We start from the raw sequence: 22,204 nt of genomic DNA on the forward strand, positions 1-22,204 counted from the left end.
ATTGGGCTTTTGGCATAGTCAATATTGCTTTATGTTCTTTTTTGGGTAGTAAGAGATAGCCTTGACTCTCCTACCACCTGCTGGTCAGGAAGAGGAAATGCATGCTTTTTCATTCTGCCTGTGTCATCATGTTCCTCTGTGAAAATTATAATTACTCCTTAGTTCAAAATATGACATCCACTTTAAAACAACAAAAGATTATAATTTGTGTGACTAATCACCACCTTTTCCCGAAGACAAAGCCTCAAAAACAACCACTTTCTGCTATCACAAATTAATTAAAACATCAGACCACATAGCTGGACTGCAATAATGTGGATGTATTTGTTAGGATGCTGCAAAGTAGTAAAATGTTCACACAAAAAATGTAAGATAAAATGCCAAGTAATAAACTCTCAGGTAGGTATGTGTCACATATTTCTCGCAGGGGTGTCATTCGAGACGTATTTTCTTCACAGTAACACTGGGAATTATCATACCCTGAATAGACAGATGAGACCCATGCCCCTGGGCAGAGGCGTAAAGAGTATCTGAGATCCCCTTCCTCCTTTGTGTGTAATAAAGAATATATGCACCCGGTGTGTATGAGCTAGAGACTGCGATGCCATGGTTTGTGGACAGACAGGAGGTGTGGTTTTCTAAACAGTGTCTTCCCAAAGTGGTCGCTGTCAGTAAGGTGTCTGAAGCAGACTTGCCAAGCGGGGACCAGAAGCATGGATGCCATCTGGACTCTGGTTGTGTGTGTGGGAGTTGTGTTTTTTCCTGTTCCTGGTTCAACTCAGGAATCACCCAGGTGAGAGATATGGTTAGGGGCAAATCACAATCTGCCTCAATAGAGATTTTTAAGGGGCAGTTAAAGACCCACCTTTTCCGACAGGCCTTTGGGTCGCAGGAGGAGGTGAGTTAGTAGCTGTCTTTCAGTGTTTTATCCTATGTTTTATCCTATGTATTACCTGCTGTTGTTTTATGCCTTTTATTCTACATGTTATAGTTGTACTGTGTATTGTGTACTGTACTGTAAAGCACTTTGTACATTCGTGTTGAGAAGGGTGCTATATAAATAAAGATTTACTCACTTACTTACTTTTATAGTCCAACTGTTTTCACCAATCAATAACAGCCATTTTTCCTCTTTCTACTAGGACATTGTTTCTGATCTCGGTTCCAGAGGTGTTGCATGCTGGGACCCCAACACCGCTGGCTCTCACCGTCTTTGCTGACTTCCCTGTCAGGGTGATGGCTGAGGTGAAACATGGCAAAACAGTATTCACCCAAACAAAGGCCTTCCAAGGAGGTGAAACTGAGATTTCTAGAGTTGATTTGCATAATAACGTTTTTGAAGAAAGTTTAACTATCATTCTGTTTTTAAGGTTTGACCAGAGTCCTTACACTCCCTCCTGTGAGTATGACTTTCCTGTTCTTAGTTATTTTTTATTAAATGTTTTAACCATGTGTATGTGTCTAAAAATGCTTGTACAATCTCTCCAGATTCTTGAATATACCCCAAATTCCCTCTTAAACTTGACGGTGAGGGGATACAGAGAGGACAATCTCATTTTTGCCAACACCACCACCCTCACATTCAGCCCGAGGAATGTCTCCACCGTTATTCAAACCGACAGATCATGCTACCAACCAGGCGACACCGTCAAAGTCAGAGTTGTGTCTGTACAGTTGAATAACCGTCCGTATAAAGGCAGAGTGGAAATCTCGATACAGGTAGGCCTCTGTGTCTTCTGTGTGAAAGAACAAAGCCAGAGGAGTTGAATGGATTTTTTGCCGGGTATTGTGTTTTGGTGGGAAGTTTGACTGACCTTCTTTTGCCACATGCAGGATCCCAGTAAGAATGCTGTCTACTGGTCGGAGTCCACAGGGAATCTGGGGATTGTGTTGCGGGAATTCAGTTTATCCCCAACGTCTCCTCATGGACATTGGACAATCACAGCTGCAGTGAATGTAGGGTTGAAACGTAGCAAATCTCTTTAACTTTGTGCAGAATGCAGTTTAATAGACTGCTGTCAGAATTGATTCACAAAAATAAACTACCATTCTCTTTCCGACAGGGCTTGATTGATGAGAAAGCATTCATTGTGAAGCATTATGGTAATATGTCTATCAGTTTCTTTTCATTATTATTTGATTGCCATGTTTTTGGTTGGTTGGTTGTTCCACCACTTTGGTCATGACTAACATATCTCAACAAATATGAATGGGGCGTCATGAAATGTTGCTGGAGACTTTCTTTGTCCCCAGAGGATGAATCCTCCTGATTTAGTTTATCCCATGACTTTCCTTTAGACCAATGGAGGTGAACATTGTACATTGATACTGAAATAACTAGATGGATTTCAATGACATTTAACATAGATATTCAAGGACCATAGGTAATACATTCTGAATACTTTGATCTGCTGACTTTTCCTCTAATGCTATTATCAGGTAAGAATTCGTATTTATCTAATACTTTGTTCATGACTTTACTTAAAAAGTATAAAAGGAGAGGACGAAGCCAATGCCAAGTTATTAAAACCTGCATTCATTTTAATGGCCAGCATTTGGCAAGTACACCGTTTTCAAAATGAAGTCATATTGTATAGAAGTCTACAAGAAAATGATTCTACTCATTCTATGTAATACCTCGGTAAACGTTTTTTTAATGAGTTTATGGTCCCAATCCCTTTTTTCAAGCCTTCTTCAATACAACATGAGGTTCTTTTTGTAAATGTTGGTTGCTTTTGCAGTCAAATAGATCAGTGGTTCCCAACCTTTTTTCCCAAGAGCCCCCCCAAATGACTCCTGCCAAATGACCCCCCCCCCACAACACACACACACACACACACACACACACACACACACACACACACACACACACACACACACACACACACACACACACACACACACACACACACACACTCAGCGGTAATTCAAGTTTAAAAGTCTCAAAAATGCTACAACTACTGTCACAAACTGGATGAATGTGAAGTATTTTGTTAAAGGAGGCTGAAAGCGTAATTAAGGAGCACTATTGGAGTGACTTTGATGGTTATTGGACTCAGGATTAATTCATTTGGATTCCCGCTGTATGAAGAAATTAAAGGACGGCACAAGTGGAAACAATTCACAAAGGGATTCAACTGTTTAAAACACATGCTCAAAGTAAGCCGGATTTTGCCGATGTGTTTATGTGGATTCAAAAGTCGTAAACAATCTAAATGGAGGAGACCGATCTGATCGGAGCAACTGTGACAAATAATCCAACTGAAACCGGCATGGACAATGACTATGTTTTAAAAATGCGCTTATCCAGCAAAGCCTGGTTTGGACACTTTACGGGCAGAAGAAACATTTCTATCAAAGAAAAAATTATACATTTTTGTATTTGTATGCCTTTAATAGCTACTAACTTGAATTTGTATTCAAATTAATTAATCAATTATTTTGTATATGGTATTGTAATGAAGAGACAAGGCTTTTAGTGACAATCATGTATTGAGTTACAATTATATGTAAGAAAAAAGTCTAAATATGATATTTGGCCTCAAATCATCTGAGGCCTGGTGCCCCCCCTGCATTCTTTGGTGCCCCCCAGGTTGGGAGCCACTGAAATAGACGATGCTTAAGGGTGTGACTAATTTGTGATTCTACTATTAGGATACAGATGTAGCTATGTTTATCCTGGGTCCCCCTATTGCAGCAAATATCTAAGATGGCTTTGGCAAAAAATGCCAAACTCCAGGTTTTGAAAATGGTAAATCAAGTCTTAGTAACTTGAACCTAATAAACTAATGATATTCCCATCATGCTAACATATTTATTAAGATGATGAACATATCCTCTACATATCATCCCATTGCCACTCCAATGACTTTCCTTCCTGTTGTTGCAGAGCGCCCTCACTTTGAAATGCTCTTCAAGACACCTTCACAGGTCCTCATTGGAGATGACATCTCAGGATCAGTGAGAGCACTGTGAGTTCTATTTTCTCAGGCAAAGCAGTAATATAACAGTAGACATATGTTAAGCATATTGTACTTTCATTTTTGTCCTCCAGTTACCCCAGTGGACAGCCTGTACGGGGAACACTGACTATCTCAGTCACTGTGGCGTCTGATGTGCACAATGCAGCATCTACAGTCACTGTGACTAAATTGGTGAGGTTTTACTGGCTCTCTAGCTCATTCATAAAATGAGACTAGATGTAGACTCTCTGTGCTTTTAGCTAGCATTTACAGTGAACATACCTGCATCTTAAACAGCATTGATTCACTTTCAAATGTGTTTTTCAGCTTTATGGGTCAACACGGTTTGTCTTTAGCAAAGATCAGCTTCAAGGCATTAGCGGTCGTGTCCGAGTTGAGGCCTTTGTTACTGACATCCTTACAGGTGAGATATATTTCAAACTATATCGATGTAAACATCTCATTAGCATCTACAAATATTTCTCTTATATCACTTCTTGTAACCCAAGGATTTAAAGTGAACAAAACAGTTGAAGTCGACTTCATGACGAATACGTTCCAGTTAACATTCCATGACTTTCCATCTACACTAAAGCCATCTCTACACTTCTCTACAAAAGTTAGTGACTTATTATTATTCTTTGATTTGACATCTAAACTGTTGCTAACTATTTCCTATGCTTTTACCCCACAGCTACAGATCTCCAGATATGACAGAAATACGCTCAGCTCACAGGATCTAAAGCCCTCCGTTATTATTGAAGTCACTCAGAGCACAAACACGAGGAACTCTGTACCTACAACTCTGACTCTGCCAGTCCCTCAGGATGGGAACATCCACATTCAGTTTGAATTACATGATCAAGTAGACATGCTTTTTATTCAGGTGAGTATTTTGATTAACAGAACCTGGAATGTTTGTCCTCCGGGAGAAGCAGTGTTCTGCAGTGTTGTTGTTATGTAAAATGAGTAGTTTCAGTACAGAAGGATTACACATGCTTGCCATCTAAAATGACCACATGACCTGTAACCATAAGAAGAGTATTAGAACATCCGAAGATTCTAAAACAGATTTACTTACTCAACCTAAAGATCCATCAGAAACCCAGAAACATCTTTAATGTAGGCCACATTTCTATTTTCTTTAATATATTCTGTATTTCGTGTTTATATCAAGGCAAAATTCCAATCCAGTGAGGATACTCTGACTGTCTACAACAACCAGCCCTCTCCTAGTGGCTCATATATTCAGATCTCGCCGGTCAGCACCTCGCCTGCACAGGTAACTCTTAACATATATTTAGCAAAATGCCGTAAAACATGCCTAAATTATTTTGTTACTGTAATTATGAAACCAAGACATAATCTACACAACATGTTTAATCTCCAGATTGGATTGCCTCTTCAGCTCGAAGTGAAGAGCACCTTCCAACCAACTGCGCTCCACTTTGTGGTATGTTTGGACAAATATATACAATACATCTGTGAATAAATAAACATAACCTGGCTTTTTATTTTCTGCATTAAGACATATTGCACGTCTGAGTAAAGAATATAACAGACTCAATGCTTTAGAAGTAATATACCCTTAGTGTCACAGTGTTGTTTGCAGTGAAGGTGATTCATTTCTCCCATTCTGCAATTATAAATGGTATACATCCATTTAACAGCTCCATTATTATTATTATAATATTATACCCGTTTTTTATTATTGCTGTATTGTTAGACACCAGTAGATTTTTTACAGAGAAACAGGTGGCTTCTGAATACTACTTGTTCCCTTATCAACCCAAGACACAATATCCACACAACCTCAAAAACTGCTGTTGAGTATAGAGCTGATTATTTTTTATTTGACAGTGAATACAAATGTATGCAATCTTCCAACCAAATTCACTCCATCTGCTTGAATTCGTAGATGTGTTTGAATTCGTTTTTTACATTCAATCAATCACCGATTAGGCAGAAGAATGTTTTCCTTTGGTATCACTATGCTTAAATATTCCACAAAAAAATCACATGTACATATATTTTAATGACTTGAATGCAAATAAGTAATGCTTTAATTGTTGTACTTCCAGGTGAGCTCTAGAGGTCAGGTGGTGGCCGCTGGGACAAAGAATTCCTCCTCTTTTTCTCTGACCCCGACATTGTCCTGGTCTCCCGAGGCCTGCGTCACTGTCTACTGCGTCCTGTCTGATGGAGAGGTCACCAGCGACACAGCGCACATACCCGTCAACAAAAACAACTATGTACTTAATGTTTTCTATCTCATTTTCTCTAATAACTGTTTAACATTTCCAGATGTGCCTGTGATTGTTTTTGTGTCTGTTTCCCTCAGGTCTCTGTTAGCTGGAACCTCAATAAAGCCCAGCCAGGAGAGCAGGTATGGCTCACGGTGAATGCTCTTCAACCGGGATCCCAGGTAGGAATCGTTGTGATAGGGGAGCATGACGACGGTCCGCAGGATGACCTGGACTTCAACATGGAGAAGGTATGACAATCTGTTGTGGTTTTAAAAAAAAGAAAGGTTCTCTATACATTGTGACACAATCTAGGTAAATTCTTCAAATAAGCCCAATGGGTTACTGCCTCTTGGTACATTTTGCCATGTTTGTGTATTTAAGGAGCCAAATATCATCTCTGAAACTTAAACTCCTGCGAACCACTTTTAGAGAGTCAGCTGTTTAGATGCTGTCAGATTTGCTTTACTTCTCTTGTGTCCATTTCACACCTTTACTACAAAGCACCAGTCATCCCTGTCACTTCCCCAGACAAACTTCCCCAGTTAGATACTGTATGATCATTCAGTGTGAGAACCCTGCACCGGTGTCTGGTTGCACCCATCCGTGTGCTTTGTTATGAGGTGACTGAGGTAACTTTAGTGTTTTGGCTGCAGGACCTGAGCGTTATTGATAGTTGAAAGATGGAGAAAATCAAAGCTTCTCCAAAGTGGGCCCTCTTAACATGACCTTTACACATTTCCAAAGCACAGTGTATCATGTCTGGATAGATTAGGCCAGTTTTAGGCGAGGTCTCCTCGGGCATTATCAGAGAGGGGACAGTTTTACACCTTACACAACCTGACCTATATTTCACTGGCTGTTAAACTTATGATGTATTGTCTGTTAGTAAACCTCTCAAAGCAGACTTTCATGCAGGATTACATCCAAAAATCCATTATAGCTGTATTTCTATTAGCTACAAAAACACGTTCACACCTATGTCATATTTTTGGTGTATTTGACAGGGAAACAGGTGATGTTTTGGAAGATGGGGAATATCTGTATTCCCATTCTTAAATTTATGTTGAATGCCTTTTTAATGGTGTATACATATTTATTTTATCTTTGTCAATTTCTGTTTAATTACATTATTTATTTACTTAAATTGAAGATTTTGACATCTCTTATTTTGTTTTGACATTACGACAAAAAAAGAAAAAACAGTCCTTTATATTTAATATAACGGTTAACCTGTTTCATATCTGTGAACATGAATGTGTTTTTTGTCTTCTTCGGCGAGAATGAAAATAATATTTGAAATATCTTGTGTCTTTTCACCGCAGGATTGTAATATTAAGATGCTAACCAATGCCAGACTTTATAAGAAAAAGCAGCCTGATGGACCGGATTATGGTATAATCAAATTACACAGTGAGCTTCCTTTGAATGTCATTTCTTTTAGATTCCCTCTGGTGGCCATTTAGATTATTGGATGACTCCCTTGATTTCTTCCACTGCTTTTAATCTTCATGTTTTATGTTTTTGTACAGTTTCTCTGATCTCTCCTCCATCTTATTTTCAGGAGATGCCCAAATAGTAGAGAAGTTTTGGAGCCGCTGGATGGATGCCACTGAATCCCTGCTTTGGTTTGACACTAGCATCAGGTGAGTGCAGAACGGTTCATTTGCTGTTGATTACAATTAGTCATCAGTATTGTCAAATATATGAGGCACACTTTAATATTTATTTTGTAATACCTTTTCAGTGATCAACCAATGAAAAGTGAGAAAATAACTGTGCCAGATGGTGTCACGTCTTTGCGAGCTGCTGCTCTGGTGATGTCAGACAACCTGGGTTTGGGCTTCACTCCTCTGCCACAAAAGGTGACTACATGCTAACTGTGGGCTCCTTCTGGCTGTAGTAGTGATGTTTCTCTAATTTGGGGGTTGTATTAACCACAACTCTGTTTATTTCCTCTTTAAAAAGGATGTTGAGCCTCTTTGTCTGTACAGAAAAGGAACTTGTTCCCTTAAAATAGAGCCTGATTTAGCTTATTCAAAATGGTTGCATTGTTTTTCATACAAGAACTAACTAGATATAAGGTTAAGTGATTCCAGTATGTTTAAATGCCATTTTAAGAGTTTTAAGCATATTTTGATGATTATACAGATAATATTGCAATTATTCTGGCCAGTGAAATGAATTTTTCATATGGTCACATGCCTGGCTGTAACCGTATACACTGCAGCTGTAGCTGGATTTACCTTGGATTTGATTGTTGTTTTTTTATTCACAGTTAACCGTGTCCAAAGATTTCTCCTTGTCTCTAGACGTCCCATCATACCTCATCAGGGGAGAGGAAATTGTGCTGGAGGTGAACATCATCAACCACTTAGAGCATGACATAGAGGTATGGAATTTGAGAATTATTCTGGCTTCAATAAGATAGATAAATCATATCACCTGTAAAGTATTACCCAACTCTTTAGACATAATTCCAACAAACTCCCTAAAGCATAATGTCTCTTTTATTTATGGCACACAGTAAATGTTACATTCTTTGTTTTAAATGATTGCTTTGTCCCATTTTTCTCTACAGGTCATTCTGCTGCTCCTAACCAGTGAAGTCTACAAGTTTGTTTTGGAATACAAAGGGGATGTGTCGGGGGTAAATGCCCAGAAACTCACCTTACGGAGTCATGTGTCTGCTTCAGCGCTGTTCCCTATAAGGCCCGTGGCTCTAGGCGAGATAGAAATATCTGTGGACGCCGTATCTGCTGAGGCTTCAGACAGCCTTGTTTGGATAGTGAATGTGAAGGTGCGGTATGATGGAAACATCGGGTAACAGCCATATAAATGTGATTTTGCAGTAATATCAAAAATGTGACTTGGCCTACTTCTAATCCTATGATAAGAGTGGATTTTGTTCATGTTCCCGCAGCCTGAGGGAGTTAAACAGTCCCTCTCAGAGACTCTGTTCCTGGAGGTGGAACCGTTGAAGTTAAACAGCTCGACATCCATCTCCTTCTCCTTTCCACCAGATGTGGTACCGGGCAGCCAGAGGGCCCACGTGGCATTGGTTGGTACGTCTACGATTTTCTTCCTCCCTGCTCTGCCAGTGGCAGTTCCATCTGAAAGCTCTTTATATTTACTTTCAGTCATTAGCCATGTGTAATATGTGCCCTTTGCGTTTAGATGATGAGTTGGGGTTTATGTCCTGAAAACATTTAGGTACTAAATGTCGGAAAATGGACATCTAACAGGAATGTTTATGTCGGGCAGATCCTGAACATCTGTCAGGCTGTTTGGCTTGGCTCCATTCAGGTTGAGGGATGTTGGACATTTGTCATGGTAGAAAGGCGAGCCTCAGTATTTTCCTCAGTTGGAGCCAAATGTGTGGATTTCTGTTCTTGTTGTGATTGTGAGCTTCACTAAACAACGAGCCATGGTGCAGGAAGAAGTTTTTGTCCCTACTGTAGCTTTCTGCCTGTGATGATGTTTCGTCTCTATTCTTTCATTATGTGTAACTTTAATATTTCCTAATAGTAGTAGGGTTAGGGTTATTATTATTATGTTCTGTCTGTTTCCATACACAAACAGTAATGCTCTATAATTTGTATATAATCGACACACCCACGAGCCAGGGCATGTAACATTTTAATAGGCAGGAAACCACTGTCTGTATCCCATGTGAAACTACAAGTACATTTTTACTTATTTATAACAAATACACCTGAAGTAAAGCTATTTCCATAGTTATTTAAAACTAAATCAAGATATTTTGCTTAACTTTACAAGTAGTTGTGTCGCCTTAACTGATCCTGCACTGCAGGGGGTAATATGTCATAAATGATTGTATGAGGGTAATTTGGTCCAAGGTGTGCTTTCGGACTAGGGACCTTTGTTGCTTCTCTACCCAACTCTACACGTCCCTCTGTTAAGTAAATTAGTAAACTCACGTGTTTCTTTGTTTATTAAGGCAGCATATAGTTTGAGTTTGGCGTCTATGCTCGGGCCTCATGACTCCATAGATTTATATAGAACATTGAGTGGTGTGATGATTACAAAATAACTATCCCCCAAGCCTACGGGTGGATGCTGGGGCCGGCTAGGAGCAGCAAAGTGGAAGTAGCAGTAGCAGCATTAGCGATGCAGAGGCAGGCAGATCCGGCAGCTTAAATAGAGCGGCAGATTTAGTGTCTTATATCATTGGTGCTCGAGTTGACTGCCTGAACTACATGTAGCTCTCAGGCTTCTCGCCATTAATCAACATGATGTGAAACAGTTAACATCTCTTTCCCTCCTGCATTGCTTTACACAGGAGATATCTTGGGCTTTTCTATCAGGAACTTGGACTCTCTGCTTCAGATGCCTCTTGATAGTGGGGAGCAGAACCTGATCCACTTTGCTCCAAATATCTATGTTCTCCAGTACCTGAACAAATCAGGAACAACCCCGGACGAGGAAGAGATAAGGGGCAGGGCTCTGGGACACATGTTGGAAGGTAACCTTTACACTGGTCTCTGAAGGATTTCATGTAATGTATACAGTACGATCTATGGGTAAAGTAATGACATTTTCTCCTTAAATCCAAGAAGGCATTTTTCAATTATGCTTTATTAGATTAAGTTGCAAACGTCCTTATTTTTTTCTCTTGCTGTAGTATATCAGAAACAACTGTCCTACCAACGAGAGGATGGTTCATTCAGTCCTTTCGGATCCAGCGACACCTCCGGTAGCATATGGTAGGTCAACAATAAGAGAGACCCAATTACAATTTTTCTGGCGATACAGGTTGCTGATTGTTGATGAGAGCAGCAATTGCACAAACATCTATAAATGTATAATTTATTGTCTTGTATCCTGCTCAGAATAATCTCAGTCAGCTGTTCTTTTGGCAGAGGCACAGTGTCTGTACCACTGGTAGTCTTTTTTATTTCTTCCCACTTGAGGTATTTTACCCTGGACCAAATTGCAGATGGCATATGTTAAAGTTCTTCACTGCCCAAATGCTGCCTTTTCATGGCACTCAGCAACTATGAAGCATTTATTAATTGCATTTTTTTTGTGAAAATTGGCGGATCAAACGGGTACACAGGATACATTTAAATCAGTTTATTTCAGTCAAAGATCATTCGTGTTGGTTTAGAAGGTGGAACATGCTTTAATTTCTCTGCCTTTAATGTCCCCTCTCAAGTCAAAGTCAATTTTATTGTCAATCTTTCAGTTTGTGTGTACAGACAGAGAGATCGAAATACCGTTTCCCACAATCCCGAATACAAAAATACAAATATATATAAAAATATGTATAAAATATAAAACATGTATATCCTATGTATATATATATATATATATATACACAATCAACACAATCTCCTGTCTGTGGTCCCAGGTTGACGGCCTTCGTGCTGAAGTGCTTCCTCCAGGCTAAGCCCTTCATGCAGATAGAACAGAGTGTCCTGACCAGGGCCGTGACTTGGCTCTTGGAACACCAGGGGCCCCAGGGAGAGTTCAGAGAGGTGGGCAAGTTAATCCACACTGAGATGCAGGAAGCACTGGATAGTGGTCAGGTGGGACTCACTGCCTTTGTCCTGATGGCACTGCTGGAGGACGAGAGCTACGCGGTGAGAGGAATTTCATTAGAGGAAGCTACAATAGGAGATGTAAAGATCTATATTAAGGGAAACAAGTCAATTGACAGCAATGATGTTTTGTCTGGTTCCTGTGTTTGAAGGACCCTGGGAATCTGTCCTTGGCCCAGAGCTACCTGGAGAACAAAGTGGCCAGCGGGGGGGTCAGTAATTACAGCCTGTGTCTGACAGCCTATGCTTTAGCTCTGGCCAATAGTCCTGAAGCCGGCCCTGCCCTGGAGGAGCTCACCAGTAGAGCTGACTATAAAGGTACTTAACCATACTTGCCAACCCTCCCGATTTTCGCGGGAGACTCCCGATTTCATTGCCCTCTCCCGGTTTCCTCCCGGGGTCATATTTCTCCCGCATTTCTCCCGATTTCTGACAAAAACTCTGACTTTAATACAGCTACACCATTGTTTGGTTTCCATGGTAGCACGTCTCTTTAGTAGCGCGCGCAACTGAAAGTCTGAGAGGGTTAGGAAGATATTCACAGAAAACAGAACAAGAATCGACAACTCGAACCCCCCCCCTTTTATTTGTGGTCTTTTATGACAAGTCATTTTGACATTTTATTAGTTTAGGATAAACCTCTTGAGATGAACCATCTCGTTTTCAAGGGGGTCCTACAAACAACAAGTCAGTTACAAGCAGTGTTGGGACTGACGCGTTACAAAGTAACGCGTTACTGTAACGCAAAGTTACTTTTTGCGGTAACTAATAGCGTTACTAGTTACCTATTCCCATTAAGTAACGCCGTTATAGTTACTGTGATTTAAATGGGTGCGTTACTGCGTTACATTATGTGATGGAACTGAACCCAATCTCCCTGCGGATGTAATTTACAGGCGAATACAGTGATGTCCTCTCACAGCATCATGGAAAAGTGAAAGTAACCAGAGAGGAGTGATGATTGGTTAACACGGGGTAACATTTCAGGGTAAGCCAATCAGAGACAGAGTTGGGCGGGTCTTGCCTTATGGGGAAAATACACACACACACAAACACTTGCTAATGCTAACACACACGGCAACGCTCACCACCAGCACGCACACACACACACACACACACACACACACACACACACACACACACACACACACACACACACACACACACACACACACACACACACACACACACACACACACACACACACACAAAATGGCAGATGCAAGTATCAGCGAGAGCATTTGCAACTTGGAAATAACCACTATTTTCAATTTGTGGGGATAAAGGACGCAAAAGGTATTACGGTAAAATGTAAACTGTGCAGGACAGAAAGTATTGTCCACATCGAAAAACAGCAATGCCAATCTCCTGAAGCACCTAAGTAATGTACATGGGGCTATAAAACTAGTCGCCAAAGACCCCACCGTCTCGTCAACCACCGGCAGTGACCCAGATGGAGCAACACCATCTAAACAGCCAAAAAACGAATCTAAACAGATTGATTGCCAGGTATGTTGTTGAGGACATGCTGCCCATTGCAACGGTCGAGTCTGTTGCCTTCAGAGAACTAGTCAGCAAAATACCAGTGAAAGCATGTCATTTTCAATTTTATTGTTATTATTTTTAAAGTAAAGTAACTTGTTACAAGTTACTTTTATAATTTAGTAACTAATAAAGTAACTAGTTACTTTTTTGATAGCAGTAACTATAACTATTACTAGTTACTTTTTAAAAGTAACTTGCCCAACACTGGTTACAAGAAAACAAAGACAAAGCAGAACAAACAAAACACAATCACTTCACAATACAATGACAAACAAGACTAATACAATCACAACACAACAAATGTAAGAAACTAATTCGGCCACAAAAAGGCCATAAACTAATACATTTACCTAGCAGTACATCAATACATTAATATAAACGTTGTGTTTTCTTCTTGGAAATTCATCTATAGCTACAGTCAACAGAAAAAAGTTGATAGTTATAAATATTTACTGCATCTTTCTTGACTGATGCGATGTTAAGTGATATAATTTGTTTGGTTTGGGTGCGATTTCACTCAAATATGTGTGGTTCTTAAAGTTCCTAAAATCTAGATTATTCTTGCAGAAGAACAGGAGCAACAACAACAAAATGTTTCCAGGATATTTCTTAAATTGTGCTGACTCTGAAGATTGTCATTTTGTTGCAAAGATGGAGTCATGCTATGGACCTCCTCAGCAAGCCTGGAGTCACATGACTTGGAGCCGAGCTCAGCACAGATCGAGATGGCTTCTTATGTGCTGCTGGCTCTTTATAAGCGCGGCAGCTTCGTGGAGGCCATTCAACTCTTGATATGGTTAACTAAGCAGAGAAACCACATAGGAGGCTACAGGACAACACAGGTACAAAGACAGTTTTTACAACGTTATGTCTAAGTGTTAACATGTTGCAACATCATATACCTGTTACTAGTGATGGCAAAATGAAGCTTTGAATGAAGCATCGAACCATTTGGACAATTGTGTCGGAAATAGGTTAATTTCTCAAAGCTTCAGTTACAGCGACCTCTCCTGGCGAAGTGCAAGGCTGCAGTGGGTTTAACGTATCTTTGCCTTGAAAAATATTCGATGCACACACACACTAAGACTGAATATCATGTTCTATTTGCAATTAAAGATTGATAATTGTGTGTATTGGGTTATTGAGAAGAGACTAGAGAGTGCTGGAAAAAATGTTGGGAGGAGAGGGCCTTTTATCAGTTATTAAAGTTGAAAAGCAATGATTAAAATACATCCATTCCGGGCTTTGAACCAGCTGCGCGGAGGACATTGCCGCATTCGGGCCGCCGGCTGTACCCACTGGGCTATCTATTCCTTGAAATATTTAATTGTTTTTATATTACTGATAATTGTCTTTTTGTTCACAATTTCTCCACATTTCGAAGTGTTTCCCGAGCCAGAACGACCTATCTTTCTTCCTGGCTTGCTCTATAATGATACTACAATTCAAATGCAATACCAACAACAACTCAACAGCAACAACACAAACTACGACAACAACCCGTGCATTGTTTAGAGCGGTCATAAAGTGTTGAAGCGCTCAAATTCGAAACTGTTTCAACCTGTCACCTGTCAGAATCGAGACGAGGCAGTGCATTGAATCGCGTGAATGGACCGCGAACCAGTCATGTGATTCATTCAGGAAATGAAGCAGTTGCTGCTTCGGACGTCACATGTCACGTGATTTGAAGCAGTTGCTGCTTCGGACTTCATATGTCACGTGATTTGAAGCAAGCTTCGAAGCACTGCTTCTATGGAATAGGAAGTCCAGGGTTGAAGCTCCGTTCGAAGCTTCAGTGTCAAACTGCCATCACTACCTGTTACAAACTAAACGTATTATTAGTTGAGCTTCTACAAGTGATGTTTAGCTTGCTGTTGAGTTTGGGCAGATAGAATGGAGACTGATTGGATCTAGCGCTGGTCAATATATAGATATCATATCAATATTGTGATATCAGACTAGCTATTGTTTAACATTTTCGATATCGTAAATGTCCAGTTTCCTGGTTTTAAAAGCTGAATTAAAGGAAAGTGATGTTCATTTCCGTTTTTTCATTTGCCTTCACCCACTTTGTCAGTAGTTCCCCACTACTGATGATTATTTATCCAAAATTATAATTATGAAAGCACTGATGGTCAACCTGACAAAATGGTCACAATATTGAAATCGGATATTTTGTTAATAATATTGCCCAGCCCCAATCAGTTTGGTCTGATCTGCCTTGAGTTTTTGGAGACTGTCTAGTTGTATTCCTATTTGTTTAAGTGTAATTGTATCTGGAGTTAAACCTTGAGGAGTTCTCATTCATAACACTCCGTTCGATGTCTCACTATGGGATGCGCCTCATCGCGGAGCAAACAGAAGCATCAATCTCATTACGCCAATCCTGATTGGCTGGTGATCTTGACGTCAACATCAGGGGAAATCACCCCCTATAAGTAGCCTGCGCCACGACGCATGCGTCATTCAAACACCTCTTCTCGCTTCAGAGCACATCTCTAATGGTAGCCGGGCTAGCTAAACAGTCCACAGACTGAACCAAAGCTAACTTCGGTCGACGGGCGTTAGCCGGCTACTCTTTCTGCTTCGCAAGAAGACTATAGTACTAACACACCAGTTAGTATTATAAATAATCAACCCCGCCGTTCTTCCTCTGGAATCAAGGTAAGGTTTTGATTTTCAAGTTAGCAACACACCCGTTGCTAGCTTTTTTTTTTTTCTTTTTTTTTTTACCCCCCTCACTGCCGACACCACGGTAGCGAGGACGGTTTTTTCTTTTCTCTTCTCACGGAGGAGAAAATGATTAAAATAATATTACCACACCAGGTAATATTCTTTGAGAAAAAAGACCCACACTGTCCTTTTTTCTCCGGATTAAAGACAAGTTGGTAACACTTTTTTCTCGACGTACCTGTTACGAGCGGGTCCTCTTCACGCCTCGCGGCGTACGAGATGGACGCCTCTCTCCCTCACACCAGAGGAGTCAGGGACTCGGAGGCTCGACTCGGAGGCTCGACTCGGAGGCTGCGGGTTGAAGGTATCAGGCACAGACTCACACCAGGTCTGCTCGTCCTGCCTCGGGCTGGAACACGCCCAGGAGGCTATTGACAACCCCGGCTCGTGCGGGTATTGTGCCCGCTTCACCATGAAGAGCCTCCGCCGACGGTTAGCACGACAAGCTAACCTGTCTCCAGGTCGCTGGTGCCCTTATGGGACCTGGCAGTGGTTTTAAATGGGCTCAAAATGACTCCATTTGAACCCCTGGAAGGAGCTGACATGAAACATCTGTCACTCAAGACAGTGCTGTTACTGGCCCTGGCATCCGCCAAGCGGGTCAGTGATATCCATGCACTGTCTGTACATCCCTCATGCACTCAGTTTGCCCCAGGGCAAACGAGAGTGTTGTTGAAACCCAACCCTGCCTTTACACCAAAGGTGGTTGGTTCGTGTACCCCAATTGACATTGAGGCATTTCCTCCGCAGCTGGTTTCCTCCGGGGAGCAGCAGCAGGATCTGTTGTGTCCAGTCCGGGCTTTACACACATATATGGACAGATCAGAAGAACTTTGTCTTAATGACCAACTCTTCGTGTCCTGGGCTAATCCTCACAAGGGTAAGCCTGTTACTAAGCAACGGCTCTCCCACAGGATCGTGGAGGCGATTGCTTTGGCCTATACGAGTCAGAATCTGCAAGCACCTTCGGGTCTGTGGGCTCACTCGACTCGGGGCCTGGCTACATCCTGGGCTTTGTTCAAGGGTGTTTCCATCCAGGATATCTGTGCAGCGGCAAGCTGGTCTTCGCCGCTCACTTTTGTCCACTTTTACAGGCTAGACGTCTCCGCTCCAAGCGTGGCCCGAGCAGTGCTGGGCACCTTGTTGAGTCGGGACTCCACCTGTTAAATTCTGGTTGATCGGTGATCTTCGAGATAAGCTCGTCTGGCAATACGGGAGCTACAATATCCCATAGTGAGACATCGAACGGAGTGTTATGAATGAGAACTATAGGTTACTTACGTAACCCCAGCACTCAGAGTAACATGAAGTGAGATGTCTCACCAGACGGCCCTCCTTGCTAAGGTGAAGCGAGAAGAGGTGCTTATTTTGAATGACGCATGCGTCGTGGCGCAGGCTACTTATAGGGGGTGATTTCCCCTGACGTTGACGTCAAGATCACCAGCCAATCAGGATTGGCGTAATGAGATTGATGCTTCTGTTTGCTCCGCGATGAGGCGCATCCCATAGTGAGACATCTCACTTCATGTTACTCTGAGGGCTGGGGTTACGTAAGTAACCTATAGATTCTTACTTACATTAACAAACAGATAGAATGTGTGAATTAACTGTCGAGAAGCAATGTATCAAAGAGTTTTTCAAACAATATGCCTTTATTCTGCACTAAACAAAACATAATTTGACGTAATCCAGATTCATGTAGTTTTTAACCTGTTACTCTTCCTCAGGACACAGTAATTGCCCTCCAGGCTCTGGCGTGTTACTCTGCCTTCAGTGGAGCCAACGCCATCGATCTCAGGCTCAACATAACCGCCCCAGAGTCTCAGTTTGCGTCACTATTCAGCATCAACTCCTCCACCTATCTGGCCTATCAGAGGCGAGAGGTAACAGCTCTGTGTAATACCATGTTTTCTGTCTAATTTATACATGATATGATTGATTGGATGTTTTTTATATGATGTTGTATTAACTCCACTTCATTCTTTGTGTGCTTGCTTTTACTCTAGATGAATACTGATACAGATATAAACCTAAATATATACATGGAAGGAAGAGGATTTGCAATATTTCAGGTACAGTTTAAAAATCTTACTCATTCTTATGAATTGTGAGTTTGCAGCTTTTATGTAATAATGTTTCCTACCATCATGCTTAAGTAACATTTATCACCACCAAACAACCCCCCACATTGCAGGCTATATTTCATACCTCAAACCTATTCAACATAGAAAATGAAGCATGACCAGAATAAATTGAACACAGCAGCTGTGCACGATTCAGCTTCACTCAGCACAATATGCTGCATTGTAAATGCTAAACCAAAACAGCCACATGCAAATGTAACATCTGGAACACATACTGTAGCTGGAAGTCCTGTCTGCGTTTAGTGACTCCAGATAGTATCAGACACAGGAAGACGTTGGTGAAAGGTTAATGTTTTCTCTGTTTTATATAACAGTACAACCTGTTGTCATCTTTTCCATACGTCCACATATCCTGTTTCAAACCTTCCTTGATTCAGTACTTCAAAACAAACAGATTCAATCTTTATTTAATTTCTGCTTCATGGAATGTGCAGATTTCTATAACAGATACTGTTTTTTGATCTTGAGGCATTTCAACTTAAACATCTACATTACAGATGTATATAATATCACACTGGAGCATCAGGCAGTATTGCAAACTTCAGCTCTGTGCAACTAAATCTAAATATTTGTAATATCTCCCTGAATCCTTCCAGATGAACATATTTTACAACCTGGAGAGCAAAGCTTTTTCACAGATCCTCCAGCTTGCCAAAGAGGAGGAGGCTTTCACATTAGATGTTGATGTTTCTGAGGAAAAATACCACAATCATGTGATGTTATCCATATGTACGAGGTAAGATAGACATATATATCAAAATAATTCCTTTTTTGTTGCTAAATATGCCTGTATTTCTCTAATATGTTATGTTGTAAACCATGTCAAATGTTCTGCAAAATAATCATCAGCCCTGCCTTTGCTTTGGTCTTCTGCAGATTAAAGAACAATGCGGGGGTATCTCATACTGGCATGGTGATTTTGGACGTGGGCATGCTCAGTGGTTTCAGTCTCTCTCCTGGAGCTGCTGCCCCAATAGAGCTCATCAGAAAGATGGACATCCTACCCGAGAAAGTCAGCCTCTATCTAGATTCAGTAAGTTGTCATTTCTGACTCCAAAAGTTTAGTTGGGCCACATTGTAGTTTTATTTTGTCAAACCCGAACTTCAACAATTTTACCTCCACCATTTAAAAAAAAAATACAAAATAAAAGATAAATATTTTTTAGTATTATTGAAATTAGTTTGAATAGCCCAAATCGTTTTTTTTATATAAACCTTTATTATTATTAAATCAATAAATTGATCCTCTTCCCTTTCTTTTTTTCTCATTATTCTTTTTCTTCCAACATGATGTTTTATGGTGTCTTAAAGCGCTTTATTTTTCTTAAATTCTCTTAATTAATGGAATACTTATCGGAATACTTGTAATTTGTGCACTCTTAGCGACAAGATGGTTTCCATTGCAGTAAGGGCACCCCAATGGTCAGCAAAGGACCATTGTTTTCTTGTTAAGTACAATTGAAGGTGTTAGGAAATGTTGAACATTTTCTTAAGAAAAACTCACATGAGGGATACTGTAGTACCCTGATTTCAACAAAAAAAGGAAGTCTAGCTACAGGATATCAGTACTATTATGTGATATCGTCAACATAGGAGCAATATGGCTATAGTGGGTAAAGCTAAGCTATGCCGAGCTGGGCTTAATAATATTTGCTTGTGTGAGGTGGCGTTTTTACACGCAGTTTTAACTGACTTTTCTGCCACCATAAGCTTCTTTAGTTAAAAAGGTATAAAGATGTCCTATGTCAGATACTTGTACATATTCACAAGATATAACAAGAATAAAATAAGTAAATGTTGTATTGTGTTTTACCATACATCAGTCATGTTTCTCTTCCCATTTGCAGCTTAACAAGTCAGAGGTTTGCATCATACTTCCACTCATCAGAAAATACAAAGTGGCCCGCGTGCAGGATGCTATGGTGAAGGTTTACGACTACTCTGAACCAAGTGAGTACAGTTTCAGTTAAATAAAAAACACATGATGAACACAGATACTGATTATCTGAATATTATTATAATTTCCTCCGTATCACAGCGAGAACAGCATCACGAACATACAACTCAGATGCTCTGCACAACATGAACGCCTGCTTCTTCTGTGGAGAAAACTGTGATCGCTGTAGGCCGGGAATCACCATCACCTCCCCGCTGTTATCCAGCTCCAACAGCAGGAACGACTACAGCATTCCTTGCCTTTTCCTTGGTGTCACCGCTTTTTTTATTAGAGTCTAAATAGATTACAATGAAGGTATAATGATGTCATTTTAGCACGTACATGCACTGGATGCAATTTCCAAAGTTTTATTTTTCATGCAAATATAATTATACCTTGACAAGGGATTGTAATATTTAGAGGCCTCTTTGGCTAAGCCCAAGTGCCTTCTACTGTTTATGAATGAATTCTCTACTAACGTCATTTTCCATGTGTTGACTTGAATACAAAAATTGATTGATAATGCATGTTCAGTTAGCAGCAGAACACATATATAAGTTTTTCCTCAGTACCAGAAATGTAACATTTTAAGCTGTTTGAAGACATAAAGGCTGGAATAAGATTTATTCTGAAGCCTTAATGTACTTATTTTTCAAGACAATTTAATTTTGACCTTATTTAACACTGCAACTTGAGTTTGGTACCAAGAACAAAAAGCGTGTTAAACATAAGGAGAGATATAAAGACTATTTTACTCCTCTGCCACGTCACGAAACTCTGAGCCAGAGGAATGCAGGCTGACCTACAGAGGGAACTCACACATGCAAGTCATCACCAGAGAGTAATCAGGTTGGACGTCGCTGACATTTCATGAAATATGAACGTTATTCCTAAGATCTCATCCTACTGTGGTCCGTCCATGAGATATTTCATTTTGTGTGACTCCTTATTTACTGATTATTAATAAATTTTTCTGTGACAAGTTGTAACTTTTGAAGTAAAACGATATTAGGGTCTCCTCTAATCACCTTTGACCTCAGAACCTTTTTGTTTTCCCTTAAAAAACAAACAAAAATGCTCCTATTTTAATTGCAATGCATCTGTTGTGTGTGAAAGATGTTTTACAGGGTTTGTTGGGTAAAGACATTTCCCTCAAGGGGCAATAAAGCTTTTATTATTCATTAGCAAAATGTTGAGTTGTAACATAAAAAGCAAGCATGCACTCAAGACAAACAAACGGATTTAAAGTCTTGACTTTTGACTTTACTTAAATGTAATAATTGATTCCAACAGGTGAAAAAATCACCAGCAAAACAATTCCTTGCCTAATCCCTACTTTAATAATGATGGAAACAGTAAAGTTAATTGACCACAGACCTGTGACATGAAAACAAACCATACAGCAAAGACTATTAAAACCACGTTTGCCTTTTCTCCACTGAGCCCACATGCTGCTCGTATAAGACAGGATCTTATATAAGTGTGTTGCTTTACACACTAGGACCTCACAGGGGTTTAAACCATTTCAGAAAAAGAGGAAGACAAAGACTCCATAGATACCGTAAAGCAAAAATAAAGCAATTCTCTACAGTTTCTACACATATGCTTACTGCTTTAGTGTCTGTTGTCATTTTTCTAGTGCTTTGTTTTCAAACCCTGAGAAGTTGCAGTGCCAGACTCTCACACTAGATGGCAGGCTTGCTATCATAATGGCTGCAGTTTCAAAGCTAAGGTGAGTTCTTAAGCCTTATAAACTGATACTATCACAAACAGGAAATACTTTTGGCCTGCACACTTAACATGTCTGAGTTTTCATGATAACTCTGACATCACTACTAAATACAACATGATGATAATGTTGGATTAATTAAGAAAGGTCAGTTGCTTCTTGAATGCGCTGATAACTTTATTGCGTGTGTTTAATTGTGTTGTTTTATCTAATTGACCATGGCTCCGGTGTAAATATTAGTCCATGCGAGAAACTACCACACACATAAGGTCACGAAGAATGACCCTTACTAACCAAGGCCTTTTTGTGTGTCAGGCTACCAAAACAGACATCAATCAGGAGCATATG

The 22,204-nt window shown here is 40.3% G+C and overlaps 1 protein-coding gene across 1 annotated transcript; it reads left to right on the forward strand.

The window, feature by feature from the left end:
* The first annotated feature begins 713 nt into the window (after nt 1–713).
* LOC117468156 (CD109 antigen-like) lies at nt 714–21,257 on the forward strand. Its single transcript, XM_034112163.2, has 32 exons — nt 714–793; nt 1,143–1,294; nt 1,371–1,399; nt 1,489–1,719; nt 1,834–1,956; nt 2,064–2,103; nt 3,890–3,971; nt 4,055–4,136; nt 4,290–4,386; nt 4,472–4,581; nt 4,657–4,848; nt 5,140–5,244; nt 5,353–5,415; nt 6,044–6,214; nt 6,304–6,456; nt 7,531–7,618; nt 7,770–7,851; nt 7,953–8,070; nt 8,484–8,597; nt 8,787–9,005; nt 9,129–9,270; nt 10,509–10,691; nt 10,851–10,932; nt 11,580–11,811; nt 11,922–12,087; nt 13,966–14,156; nt 17,775–17,930; nt 18,054–18,119; nt 18,788–18,927; nt 19,068–19,224; nt 20,039–20,141; nt 20,230–21,257. The coding sequence occupies exons 1-32, from the start codon at nt 714–716 to the stop codon at nt 20,424–20,426; spliced, it is 4,146 nt and encodes a 1,381-aa protein (XP_033968054.1). The 3' UTR covers nt 20,427–21,257.
* Nucleotides 21,258–22,204: the final 947 nt, after the last annotated feature.

This window comes from Pseudochaenichthys georgianus, chromosome 22, assembly GCF_902827115.2.
Source record: "Pseudochaenichthys georgianus chromosome 22, fPseGeo1.2, whole genome shotgun sequence".
Classification (NCBI taxonomy): Eukaryota; Metazoa; Chordata; class Actinopteri; order Perciformes; family Channichthyidae; genus Pseudochaenichthys; species Pseudochaenichthys georgianus.

Excerpts from the sequence above, each read along its gene's own strand:
- LOC117468156 (XM_034112163.2), top strand. The coding sequence starts at position 714 with ATGGATGCCATCTGGACTCTGGTTGTGTGTGTGGGAGTTGTGTTTTTT. Across the intron at positions 3,972-4,054 it reads TCAGGATCAGTGAGAGCACT|TTACCCCAGTGGACAGCCTG; the intron begins GTGAGTTCTATT and ends TTTGTCCTCCAG. Across the intron at positions 10,692-10,850 it reads TCTGGGACACATGTTGGAAG|TATATCAGAAACAACTGTCC; the intron begins GTAACCTTTACA and ends CTCTTGCTGTAG.